At 42.1% G+C, this 14363-nt stretch overlaps 1 protein-coding gene across 15 annotated transcripts in view; it reads left to right on the top strand.

Annotated features, from left to right (window-relative positions):
- Positions 1 to 14363, top strand: part of fkbp6 (FKBP prolyl isomerase 6) — a 92762-nt gene that overhangs the window by 32335 nt on the left and 46064 nt on the right. For all 15 annotated transcript variants that reach the window (XR_012099923.1, XM_073053657.1, XM_073053655.1 and 12 more), the window contains exons 5-6: positions 46 to 248; positions 11932 to 12051. Coding sequence is in view for 14 of the 15 variants with exons in the window: in XM_073053657.1 (XP_072909758.1) it covers positions 46 to 248; positions 11932 to 12051 (323 nt within the window). In the remaining variant the exon portion in view is untranslated. The remainder of the gene's footprint in view (positions 1 to 45; positions 249 to 11931; positions 12052 to 14363) is intronic.

The following is a 14363-nucleotide window of genomic DNA, read 5'->3' as shown; positions in this document are numbered from 1 at the left end:
ATCTCAGCTGCTGTGTGTGTTTTCATGGTGCCTGGTGTGTTCCAGATATAACGCTGCCTGGTATGGAACTAGCAATACTGACCATGAGGAAAGGAGAGTTTTCACGGTTTCTTTTCAAGCCAGAATATGCATACGGGAAGATGGGCTGCCCCCCTCGGATCCCACCAAATGCCACTGTAATGTTTGAAATAGATATCCTGGACTTTTTAGATACTTCGGAATCTGATCAATACTTCTCTTTGTCACAGGTAAGCAAATTTGCCTGCTCCACTATAAAGCAGTGTTGGTAAAAGTCGTGCCACTGCAGAACACAATTTGCTAACACAGTTTTATCTGAACTGTCACCCTGGCACCTGTCCGTGGGATTCAGTTCTGTTCTAGTTGCACTTCAATTTCTTCTTTGTTTATTTTCCTGGAAAGTTTCTGGGTGTGGAGATTTGGGACGGGCTGCGTTTTGCACAGTAACCTCACTAATAAGCAAATCTGAAAATCAATGACAGCTTGATCAGCCCATCAGGGCTTGTGGTGACACAACTCGTCGCATACAATAGTAGCAGTTCGGTATTTTGAGCAATGTTGTCATCTGTGTGTTTATTACTGCGTTAAGGCATTTCCAAGAGATTTTAATAGAATTTGCTTTGATTCTGTGTTTGGCATGGCCTTGTAAATGCGTGATTAGTGCAAATCAAAATCCAACTACAGATGCTGAACCTCTGAAATAAAAGCAGAAAATGGCACAAATGTTCAGCAGGTCGGTCAGTTAGGTCGAGGAACAGTTGACCTTTCAGTGTGAAAGTGCTGCCTGACTTATATTTCCAGCACTTCCTGGCATTTTCTGTTTTTTGTCCTGTGTGCTTAACTATTTTCTTAATCTTTTTTCCACTTGTTTCTTGTCTAGTTTGTGAGCTTCATTTTTAAGTAATTTGAAGCAGTGTTCAGGATTGAGTACAAGTTGTTAAATGACTTCAAATCTCAAACACGAGGCAATCTGCAGATGCTGGAAAATCAAGCAACACACACAAAATGCTGGTGAAGAAACACTGTCGACGTTTCGAGCCGAAGCTCTTCATCAGGAATAACTGAAAGAAAAGATAGTAAGAGATTTGAAAGGGGGAAATCCAAAATGATAGGAGAAGACAGGAGGGGGAGGGATAAAGCTAAGAGCTGGGAAGTTGATTGGCAAAAGGGATACAGAGCTGGAGAAGGGAAAGGATCATGGGACAGGAGGCCGAGGGAGAAAGAAAGGGGAAGGGGAGCACCAGAAGGAGATGGAGAGCAGGCAAGGAGTGATTGTGAGGGGGCAGAGAGAGACAAAAAAGGAGGGAGGGAGGAAATAAATAAATAAATAAATAGATAAATAAGGGATGGGGTAAGAAGGGGAAGAGGGCCATTAACAGAAGTTAGAGAAATCAATATTCATGCCATCAGGTTGGAGGCTACCCAACTGGTATATAAGGTGTTGTTCCTCCAACCTGAGTGTGGCTTCATCTTGACATATCAGAATGGGAATGGGACGTGGAATGAAAATGTGTGGCCACTGGGAGATCCTGCTTTCTCTGGCGGACAGAACGTAGGTGTTCAGGGAAATGGTCTCCCAGTCTGCTTTGGGTCTCACCAATATATAGAAGGCCGCACTGGGAGCATCGGATGCAGTATACCACACCAGCCGACTCACAGGTGAAGTGTCGCCTCACCTGGAAGGACTGTCTGGGGCCCTGAATGATGGTAAGGGAGGAAGTGTAAGGGCAGGTGTAGCACTTGTTCCGCTTGCAAGGATAAGTGCCAGGAGGGAGATCGGTGGGAAGGGATGAGGGGGGACAAATGGACAAGAGAGTTGCATAGGGAGCGATCCCTGCGGAAAGCAGAAGGGAGGGGGAGGAAAGATGTGCTTGGTGGTGGGATCCCATTGGAGGTGGTGGAAGTTACGGAGAATTATACGTTGGACCCAGAGACTGGTGGAGTGGTAGGTGAGGGCAAGGGGAACCCTATCCAGAGTGGGGTGATGGGAGGATGGGGTGAGAGCAGATGTGTGTGAAATGGGAGAGATGCGTTTGAGAGCCGAGTTGATGGTGGAGGAAGGGAAGCCCCTTTGTTTAAAAAAGGAAGACATCTCCTTCATCCTGGAACGAAAAGCCTCATCCTGAGAGCAGATGCGGCGGAAACGGAGGAATTGTGAGAAGGGGATAGCATTTTTGCAAGAGACAGGGTGGGAAGAGGAATAGTCCAGGTAGCTGTGAGAGTCTGTAGGCTTATAGTAGATATCAGTAGATAAGCCGTCTCCAGAGATGGAGACAGAAAGATCAAGAAAGGGGAGGGAGGTGTCAGAAATGGACCAGGTAAATTTGAGGGCAGGGTGAAAGTTGGAGGCAAAGTTAATGAAGTCAACAAGCTCAGCATGCGTGCAGGAGGCAGCGCCAATGCAGTTGTCGATGTAGTGAAGGAAAAGAGGGGGACGGATACCCGTATAGACTTGGAACACAGACTGTTCCACAAAGCCAACAAAAAGGCAGACATAACCGAGACCCATACGGGTGCCCATGGCTACGCCCTTGGTTTGGAGGAAGTGTGAGGAGCCAAAGGAGAAATTATTGAGAGTAAGAACTAATTCCGCTAGATGGAGGAGAGTGCTGGTAGAGGGGAATTGGTTAGGTCTGGAATCCAAAAAGAAGCGAAGAGCTTCAAGACCATCTGGGTGGGGGATGGAGGTATATAGGGACTGGACGTCCATGGTGAAAATAAGGCGGTGGGGGCCAGGGAACTTAAAATCATTGAAAAATTTCAAAGCGTGAGAAGTGTCACGAACATAGGTGGGAAGAGATTGAACAAGGGGGGATAAGACAGTGTCAAGGTATGCAGAAATGAGTTTGGTGGGGCAGGAGCAAGCTGAGACAATAGGTCTACCTGGACAGGCAGGTTTGTGGATCTTGGGTAGGAGGTAGAAAGTGTGGGGTGTGGGAACTATGAGGTTGGTGGCAGTGGATGGGAGATCTCCAGAGCTGATACGGTTGGTGATGGTGTGGGAGACAGTGGCCTGGGGCTCCTTAGTAAGGTCATGATCGAGGGGTAACTAAGAGGAGGTATCCAACCTGATGTCATGAACATTGATTTCTCTAACCTGTTAATGCCCCTCCTCCCCTTCTTTCCCCCATCCCTTATTATTCCCCCTTTTTTTCTTTCTCTGCCCCTCTCGCAATCACTCTTTGCCTGTTCTCCATCTCCCTCTGGTGCTCCCCTCCCCATTTCTTTCTCCCCAGGCCTCCTGTCCCATGATCCTTTCCCTTCTCCAGCTGTGTATCCCTTTTGCCAATCAACTTTCTAGCTCTTAGCTTCATCCCTCCCCCTCCTGTCTTCTTCTATCATTTTACATTTTCCCCTCCCCCTCCCACTTTCAAATCTCTTACTATCTTTTCTTTCAGTTGGTCCTGACGAAGGGTCTCGGCCCGAAACGTCGACTGTACTTCTTCCTATAGATGCTGCCTGGCCTGCTGCATTCCACCAGCATTTTGTGTGTGTTGCTTGACTTCAAATCTTCTGCTTTTTGTCCTTTTCTCATTTAATCAGTTTCTGTGAACTGTTTTTTCCCTGAATTTGTGAGTCTTATTCCCCTTTCTCTGTGCCATTTGCACTACTTTTTATATTGACTTTATTAAATTTTTCTGTTGTTAAAGTGTGGTCTGTCCAGTTTGCTGTATAAGCTTGCCACAAGTCCCATGTAGCACCACACTGGTCTAACCACATCCCAGCACTGTCAGGATGTGCTATATATACTGTATATTACAGTAAGACCTTGGAAACTTGTAGCTTCCAAATCCTGAGAGTTCACGTGCTGGATCTGCTTGTGTTTGCATTATTTGTGTTGTTTGATTTATTACACTGAACCAACAGAACTGCTCTATGACCAATGCCATTGCATCTGTCATGTACCTAGGCCCCATCACAGCCGGAAAACAAGGACAATTGTGTTAGAGTGCTGTTTCTGGATTTCTGGTCAACCCTATTGTCCCACAGGCTTGGTCTGAATACAGCACTGTACAGCTGGCTGTTGGACTTTCTCTCCAGCAGATAGTCGGGATGCACAACCACTCCTGCCTCTTCATCATCCTCAACACAGAGCTGTGTGCTGAGCCCATGACCATACACCCTGCTCTCACTTTTGCACAGCCAAAACCTGAGCAATCACATTGTCAAGTTTACCGATGACACGACAGTGGTGGGCTGTCAACAATGACGAAATAGCTACAGAGAGGTGATAGAGCTGGAGGCCTGGTACCAGGCAAATAACCTCTTCCTCAGTGTCACATGACAAAGGAGATGGCTATCGAGTTCAGGAGAACTCGCACCACTCACTAGGAAACTGCGAGCCACTCATAGAAACAAACCTTCAGCCCACAATGCAGTGCCGAACATGTACTTACTTTAGAAATTACCTAGGATTATCCATAGCCCTCTATTTTTCTAAGCTCCATGTACCTGTGCAGGAGCTTCTTAAAAGACCCATCGCTGGCAGCCCATTGGATGCACTCAGCACTCTGTGTATTTTTTTTAAAAAAGCTTATCACTGATATCTCCTCTGTATCTACTTCCAAGCACCTTAAAATTGTGCCCTCTCATGCTAGCCATTTCAGTCCTGGGAAAAACCCTCTGACTATTCACACAATCAATGCCTCTCATCATCTTGTATACCTTTATCAGGTCACCTCTCATCCTCTGTCACTCCCAAGAAAAAAAGGCCGAGTTCACTCTACCTGTTTTCATAAGGCATGCTCCCCAATCCAGGCAATATCCTTGTAAATCTCCTCTGCACCCTTTCTATGCTTTCCACATCCTTCCTGTAGTGAGGCGACTAGAACTGAGCACAGTACTCCAAGTGGGATCTGACCAGGGTCCTGTATAGCTGCAACATTACCCCTTGGCTCCTAAACTCAATCCCACTATTGATGAAGGCCAGTGCACCATATGCTTTCTTAACCACAGAGTCAACCTGCACAGAAGCTTTGAGTGTCCTGTGGACTCGGACCCCAAGATCCCTCTGATCCTCCACACTGCCAAGAGTCTTACCATTAATACTATATTCTGCCATCATATTTGACCAACCAAAATGAACTGCCTCACACTTAACTGGGTTGAACTCCATCTCCCACTTCTCAGCCCAGTTTTGCAACCTATCGATGTCCAACAGTGACCTCTGACATCCCTCCACACTATCCACAACACTTCCAACCTTTGTGTCATCAGCAGATTTCTTCACTTCCTCATCCAGGTCATTTATAAAAATCACAAAGAGAAGGTGACCCAGAACAGATCCCTGAGGCACACCACTGGTCACTGACCTCCATGCAGAATGTGATCTGTCTACAACCACTCTTTGCCTTCTGCGAGCAAGCCAATTCTGGATCCACAAAGTAAGGTCCCCTTGGATCCCATGCCTCCTTACTTTGTCAATAAGCCTTGCATGGGGTACCTTATCAAATGTCTTGCTGAAATCCATATACACTACATCTACTGTTCTACCTTCATCAATGTGTTTAGTCACATCCTCAAAAAATTCAATCAGGCTCTTAAGGCACGACTTGCCTTTGACAAAGCCATGCTGATTACTCCTAATCATATTATGCCTCTCTAAATGTTCATAAATCCTGCCTCTCAGGATCTTCTCCATCAACTTACCAACCACTGAAGTAAAACTCACTGGTCTATAATTTCCTGTGCTATCTCAACTCCCTTTCTTGAATAAGGGAACAACATCTGCAATCCTCCAGAACCTCTCCCATCCCCATTGATGATGCAGAGATCATTGCCAGAGGCTCAGCAGTCTCTTCCCTCGCCTCCCACAGTAGCCTGGGGTACATCTGATCCAGTCCTGAAGACTTATCCAACTTGATGCTTCCCAAAAGCTCCAGCACATCCTCTTTCTTAATGTCTATATGCTCAAGCTTTTCAATCTGCTGTAAGTCATCCCTAGAATCGCCAATATCCTTTTCCATAATGAATACTAATGCAAAGTATACAGTAAGTATCTCTGCTATCTCCTCCGGTTCCATACACACTTTTCCAGTGTCACACTTGATAGGTCCTATTCTCGCACATCTTATCCTCTTGCTCTCCACATACTTGTAGAATGCCTTGGGGTTTTCCTTAATCCTGCTTGTCAAGGCCTTCTCATGGCCCCTTCTGGCTCTCCTAATTTCATTCTTAAGCTCCTTTCTGCTAGCCTTATAATCTTCAAGATCTCTATCTAGTTTTTTGAAACTTTTGTAAACTTTTCTTTTTTTCGTGACTAGATTTTCAACAGCCTTTGTACACCACGGTTCCTGTGCCCTACCATCCTTTCCCTGTCTCATTGGAGCATACCTATCCAGAACTCCACGCAAATATCCCCTGAACATTTGCTACATTTCTGCTGTACCTTTCCCTGAGAGCATCTGTTCCCAGTTTATGCTTCCAAGTTCCTGCCTGATAGCCTCATATTTCACCTGGCTATGGTAATGGAGATAGAATTGTGATCACTATCTCCAAAATGCACTCCCACTGAAAGATCTGACACCTGACCAGGTTCATTTCCCAATACCAGGTCAAGTACTGCCTCTCCTCTTGAGGGCTTATCCACCTATTGTGTCAGGAAACCTTGAACACACCTAACAAACTCTACCCCATCTAAACCCCTCACTCTAGGAAGATGCCAATCATTTTTGGGAAATAAAAATCTCCCACCACGACAACCCTGTTATTATTTTGTTTGCCACAATATGTTTATTTGCATTTTAATACCACAAAATACAGCTTTTACCTTCCTATACTCTCTTATATTATTCAGAAAATACATAAGTTGCTGTATTAACACAACAAACAAGACAACACACACAAAAAAATGCTTCTATTTCAACAAGTGATAATCTATATATAAAAAATGTGTAAAGTTTAACAGGTATTTATAACACAATTCAAAAATCAAACAAATAATATGAATTTTCTACAAATTTTGGAAGCTGCATTGTCTACAACAACCCTGTTATTATTACGCATTTCCTATCTACTCCTCGATGTCCCTGTTACTATTGGGTGGTCTATATTTAAAAAAAACACCCAGTAGAGTTATTGACCCCTGTTCCTAACTTCCACCCAGAGACTCTGTAGACAATCCCTCCATGACTTCCTCCTTTTCTGCAGCTGTGACACTATCTCTGATTAGCAGTGTCACGCCCCCACCTCTTTTGCCTCCCTCCCTGTCCTTTCTGAAACATTTAAAAACTGGCACTTGAGGTAACCATTCCTGCCCCTGAGTCATCCAAGTCTCTGTATTGGCCACAACATCATAGCCCCAAGTCCTGATCAATGCTCTAAGCTCATCTGCTTTGTTGATGATTCACATGTTCATGGTCCCAGAACATGTCCTATACAGACAAGAAAGCTCACCAACACTTCCTACTTCCTGAGGAGGCTGAAGGGGTGGAGGATGCACATCAAAACTCACGACCTTCTACACTACAACAGACAGGAAGGCTCAACATCAGGTAGTCAAAGCTGCCCAATGCATCACCAGCATCAGTTATCAAGGACTTGTTTACAGAAAGGTGCCAGCAATATCATGAAGGATCCTACCAACCCTACTCATGGACTGTTCGCCCCTCTTCCCTCGGAGACCATCCACAGCAGGACTCCAAACAGTTTTTTTTCATATATATGCGCGTGCACACACACTCGTACTATCTTATGTATTTATGTTTATTGTCTTTTTTTGTTATTATGTTCTTGTCTTACTGTGTTTTTTTTGTGCTGCATCCAATCCAGAGTAACAATTATTTTATTCTCCTCTACACTTGTGTACTAGAAATGACATTAAACAGTCTGGAATCTAACAATATTAATTGTGGCAATGAAACATTCTTTTCCCTCAGTAGCTAATACTTTTTTTTCCTCAGAGTGACAGCAGATAGATTCTAGGAGTTGCATTTTCTTCAAATGCTCCTTTGTGCAATGGAACTTTGAAAGGCTGCTGCTAGAATTGAGGCTTGAGCATTTAGGGAGGCAGAGTGACTTAAATGCTTCACTTAACTGACTTGGCAGAAGTGAATTTTAGAAAGCAGTTTTATAAAAGAAGTGCAAGTTAAAATGAATTAATTGGGCACTAAAACTGCAAATGGATCAAATAGCAGTACATTTTTGTGAAGAGTTCTATGAGATACAGCAAAGTGATTTCCCATGGTGGGGGAGTCTAGGATACGACTTTAGGATTGAAGGACGTCCATTTAGAACAGAGATGCGGAGCAATTACTTTAGTCAGAGGGTGGTAAATCTGTGGAATTTGTTGCGAGGAGTGGCTGTGGAGGCAAAGTCATTGGATGCATTTAAGGCAGAGATAAATAGATTCTTGATTTGCCAGGGCATCAAGGGGTTTGGGGAGAAGGCAGGGAAGTGAGGATGACTGGAAGAATTGGATCAGCCCATGAGTGGAGCAGACTCGATGGGCCAAATGCCCAACTTCTGCTTCTATATCTTTGCCATATCTAATCTGTTCAGGCCTTTTAACATTCAGAATGTTTCTATGAGATCCCCCCCCCCCCCCCATTCTCCTGAACTCCAGGGAATACAGCCCAAGAGCTGCCAGACATTCCTCATACAGTAACCCTTTCATTCCTGGAATCATTCTCGTGAATCTTCTCTGAACCCTCTCCAATGTCAGTATATCCTTTCTAAAATAAGGAACCCAAAACTGCACACAATACTCCAAGTGTAGTCTCATGAGTGCCTTATAGAGCCTCAAAATCACATCCCTGCTGTTATATTCTATACCTCTAGAAATGAATGCCAACATTGCATTCGCCTTCTTCACAACCGACTCAACCTGGAGGTTAACCTTTAGGGTATCTTGCATAAAGACTCCCAAGTCTCTTTGAATCTCTGTATTTTGAATTCTCTCCCGTCTGAATAATAATCTGCCTGTTTATTTTTTCCAGCAAAGTGCAAGACCATACACTTTCCAACATTGTATTTCATTTGCCACTTCTTTGCCCATTCCCCTGAACTATCTAGGTCTCTTAGCAGGCTCTGTTTCCTCAACACTACCCGCTCCTCCACCTATCTTTGTATCATCAGCAAACTTAGCCACAAGTTCATTTATACCCTAGTCCAAATCATTGACATAGATCATAAAAAGCAGCAGTCTGAACACCAACCTCTGTGGAACTCCACTGGTAACCAGCAGCCAGCCAGAATAGGATCCCTTTATTCCCACTCTCTTTTCTGCCGATCAGCCAATCTCCACCCACACTAGTAACTGCCCTGTACTTCCATGGGCTCTTATCTTGCTAAGCAGCCTCATGACTGGCATCCTGTCAAAGGCTTTCTAAAAATCCAAGTACACCACATCTACTGCATCTCCTTTGTCTACCCTGCTTGTAATTTCCTTAAAGAATCGCAGTAGGTTAGTCAGGCAAGATTTTCCTTTCAGGCAATCATGCTGGCTTTGGCCTATCTTGTAACGTGCCTCCAGGTATTCCATTATCTCATCCCTAACAATCGATTCCAACAACTTCCCAGCCACTGATGTCAGGCTAACAGATCTATAAGTTTCCTTTCTGCTGCCTCCCACCCTTCTTAAATATTAAATGATGTGGGATTTTTTTAAGGTAGTACCATTGAATGGGAAGAATTATTCACTGCAGTTTCACTCTACATCTCTGCTGGGAAGTGTGCATACAGTGTATCTGATGATAACCGGATCATTGTCCATCGTGATATCCTCTGCAGTTAAGCAGTTGTATGGTACTTCCCGTAGTGACTTGGGAGACTAAGGCTAGCCGTAAGCAAAATGCTGGAGACCAAGTTGCTTTAGGGTTGGTGGATATGTGAGAATATTGGTGAGGAGGAACAGAAATTTGCTGGATCAGCTGGAATTTGGCAATCCCATTCCCACAACTGAGGGCAAGCTGTTAGAAACATGGAAAAGCTGCTTGGTTACACTTTTTTTAAAAACTTTTTTTATTGAGTTTTCAAATAATTACAGAAATAAAAGAAAATATATATATATATCCTTCCCCCCTCCCCTTAACCCCTCCCCCCTAACATCCCTATAGAAAAAAAAGAAAGAAAAAAAAAGAATGCCTGGATATCGGAAGATCCCCACATGCTCCATGGAGTTCATAATAACTTTAGTATATATACTTATTTATTTCCCCAAATAACCAATTATTTCATCTTTGGAGCACCTATATATTTAATCCTGTCTTTTGTAAATAAGGGTGCCAAATTTTCAAAAATGTTTCATATTTATCTCTTAAATTATAAGTAATTTTTTCAAGTGGAATACAGCTATAAATTTCCTTCTTCCAACGATCTATACTTAAGTATGCATCCGATTTCCAAGTTACTGCAATAGCCTTTTTGGCTACTGCCAGTGCAATTTTTATAAATTCTTTCTGATATTTATTCAATTTGGGTTTCGGTTTTATCCCTTCAATATCGCCTAGTAAAAATAATATTGGATTATGTGGAAGTTGTGTTCCAATAATTTGTTCAATAAAACTCTTAAATTTGTCCAAAAAGGTTGAATTTTAGAACAAGACCAAGTAGAATGTAAAAAAGTACCGATTTCTTGTTTACATCGGAAACACTGATCGGATAAATTTGGGTTTCATTTATTTATTTTTTGTGGTGTATTATATAATTGATGTAAAAAATTATATTGCACTAATCTTAACCAGACATTTATTGTATTTGTCATACTATCAAAACATAGTCTTGACCAATTTGTTTCTTCAATTTTAATATTCAAGTCACTTTACTCAATCACTACCAATACAACTACCCCAGAAGTTTTTTCAAGAGTTAAACAAATATGTGAGGAAGTTTCTTTGGAAAGGCAAGATGTCAAGAATATCGTTGGAAAAATTGACATGGAAATTTGATCTAGGAGGGTTACAACTTCCAAATTTTAAGAATTATTATAAAGCAAATCAACTTAGATTTATTGCATCTTTTTTTGAGAAAGATAGACCGGCATGGATTAGAATAGAACTACATAAAATAGGAGAAAATGCACCAGAAGATTTTATATATAAATGGGAATCTAAATGGATACGGGAAAAGAAAGAATCTCCTATATTAAAACATTTGATTGACTTATGGAATAAGATAAATGTTGATGATGAGACAAAAAAATATTTATTAGCAAAGAGATCTTTAATTCAAAATAGACTTATTCCTTTTACAATGGATAATCAACTTTTATATAATTGGTTTCAAAAAGGGATTAGATATATAGGAGATTGTTTTGAAGGAGGTATATTAATGTCATTTGATCAATTAAAGAATAAATATAAAGTATCAAACAACACTTTTTTTGTTACTTCCAACTAAGGGCTTATTTAAGAGAAAAATTAGGTCAAACAATGTTATTGCCGAAGTCTAATAAAATAGAAACTTTAATTCAAAAAGGAAAGATTAAGAAATTTATTTCTTGTATGTATAACTTGATTCAAAAATAGGCAATTAAACAAGGAGTCCATAAGTCAAGACAAAAATTGATTTACACTCTTGAGCATGGAGAAACTTGCTCCTACTTCTATCCATCTGACCTACTCCCTAATTCCACCATTGTCACTTTAAAGCCTCTTAACCCTGTACTGCTACGTGTCTCCCAATTGCTTCATCTTAAATGCTGGCAGGGTGTGGTAGAACTCCCTGTCATTTCAGCCGTCCAAGGGAGAACATTTTTGATATTGCAAACCAGAAGTATGATAATAAATCATGAAAATATTTTATGATCCGGTCACTTCTCACATCTAGTAGAATCCAGAGACTTTTAAAAACACCATTTATGGAAGACAGTTTATTTCTTTCAACTGACTTTTACTCCAAGATGTGTTAATCAGGACCTGGTTTTGTGGAAAGTGCCTTGATAACTGCTGGTTTTCTTTTATTCTTCGGCTTTAGGCAGAGCAGGTTAACTACCCTCTGGACAAACTGCTGAAGGTCGTCAACACGGAGAGGAAATTTGGGAATTATTTCTTCCACCAGAAGCAATACCAGGATGCCAAGGACAAGTACAAGAAGGTAGGAAGGAGTGGGTGGAAGTTTACTGCTGCTTTCTGACACCATGAGTCGTCGGTTCTGATGGTGGTGGGGTAGGAAGTGTTCCGGATCTGTTAATTTGAGCTCATCAAATAGCCTTTATTAGATGTAAAAGTTGGTGGTCACAGCTGTTTTATGTGATCCTAATAAGATGATGACTGAAACCAACTTGCTGTACTAAAGTGAAGGCAGAGTCAATGAAACAGAACAACAAAGTCATAGCCAATCCAACTAGACTAGGCAGATAAAGGATAACAAGTAACCCATGAAATAGGTTCAGTGGCACAAAACGAGCTCCACTACAATTGCTAAAAGTTCATTGAACAATTACACGCATAAGAGGTTGTATAAAAATGTGACCAAGCATAAAGTGAGGTGGCATGATGGTGTAGTGGTTAGCACAACGCCTTACAGTACCAACAACTCAGTACAGCATCGCTGCCTGTGAGGAGTTTCTACGTTCTCACTGTGACCGAGTGGATTTCCGCCGGGTGCTCCGGTTTCCTCCCACAGTCCAAAGACCTACCGGCTTGGTAGGTTAATTGGTGACTGTAAATCGTCTGTGATTAGATTGGGGGATTGGTGGGTGGCTCCAAGAGCTGGAAGGGTCTGTTCCATACTGTGTGTCAATAAATAGATGAAACTAAACTACAAGGAAAATAACAATTATAGACTCTAATCCAACACCTCCTTTCTAAGAACATTTGAGGATGCAATGTACAGGTCATACCACAAGCACTTGCAAACTATAGTAACTGGTAATACTAGCTGAAATTTTAGTAAAAATCCACTTTGCCATAACCTTGTTGTCAATGTACAGGCAGTCTGAATAGAAGGGAATTAAAAAGACATTCTTTATTTCCCTTAAGCATAAGCTTCACAAAGTAGTGCCGATTAGTGATGACTTCATGATGGGAATCATCAAACATTCTCATTTATGACTACTTCAGCTGAAATCCACAGTCACAGCCATGGGTACTTCAGTAAGCAGCATTGTTTTAAGACATTTAAAAAATCTACTGATCCCCAAAGTCAACAGACCCCGAATTGAAGATGGTTGCGAGTGCAGTTCCCCTTTTTAACAAAAAAACCAAAGTGTGGAAGACATGCTGCACTACAGGTATGGTTGAAAAGCAGACACCCCTCCCAACTATCCTACTGGGGAATGTACTGTTTCTGCAAAATGAGCTGAGAGGAAGATTACAGAACCAAAGTGACATCAGGGACTGCTGTGTACTTTGCTTAATGGAAACATAGCTCATGCCTGCCATTTCTACACAGCACTACATCCTGATGGTTTCACCTGTCTCTTCAAAGACAGGTCAGTTGAGTCTTTCAAAGGTAGAGGAAGGGGAGTATGCTTCATGAGTAACTCATCATGATGCATGGACACGATGATTCTGTCTTGGTCCTGCTCACCCATCCTGAAATGTCTAGCGGTCAAATGTCATCTATTTTATCTGCTAAGGGAGTTTTCTGTCCTCATCCTGGTAGCAGTGTGCATTCCACCTCTGTCCATCATCAGGCAGACACCGAAGGAGATCAGCAGCCATAAAACAGCATACTCTGATGACTTTCCTATTATTGTGGGAGGTTTCAACCAGGCCAGCTTGAAGCTTCTGAATAACTACCACCTGTACAGTGTGATCATAGTCACCAGAGAGACTCTGGAGTTGTCAGTATGAAAGCCTTTATTCATCGTGACAAATAGTGATTCTTGTGGAGACACTCATGGTAGAATCCCCCCCCCCAACTCGAAAGTACATCTCATTCTTGTCCCCTGAAGATCATAGGTGATTCAACACAAGTTACAATGACATTGTTTACTTCATTACTTTGGGTTGACAATGCTTCCTTTGAATTGAATATCTACAGTGAGCTGAATGTTCAAATACCTTGGCTAAGATAAAACTAACTGCAAACTTCCCTGAATTTACAGTGTTCACTATGTTACAATGGTGTGAATTCTGTAAACCCGTAGTTGATTAACACAACCCAGTTGTCTTAAGCTACGTTCACACTACACTGGATAAATCCATAACTGAAGCTTTTTCTCTTCATTTTTACCCTCCATCCACACTAAAACAGCATTTTTGTCCCCAGAAACCGGAGCTTTTCAGAAACCCTGTCAGGGTGTGTAATTTTGAAAACGCCACTTGTGCGTTTTCAGTGTGGACGGGGTAACCGGAGAAATCTGAAAACACTGTCAGACGGCAGCGTGCGATTTTATTGTTTTCTTGAATGCAACCTAACAATTTCAGAACAGACGGCAACGAGACTGAAGCCAGAAGAGT

This window comes from Hemitrygon akajei, chromosome 8 (assembly GCF_048418815.1).
Source record: "Hemitrygon akajei chromosome 8, sHemAka1.3, whole genome shotgun sequence".
NCBI classification, from domain to species: domain Eukaryota; kingdom Metazoa; phylum Chordata; class Chondrichthyes; order Myliobatiformes; family Dasyatidae; genus Hemitrygon; species Hemitrygon akajei.
The sequence above is the reverse complement of the archived record's forward strand: the minus strand, read 5'-3'. Positions and strand labels throughout refer to the sequence as shown.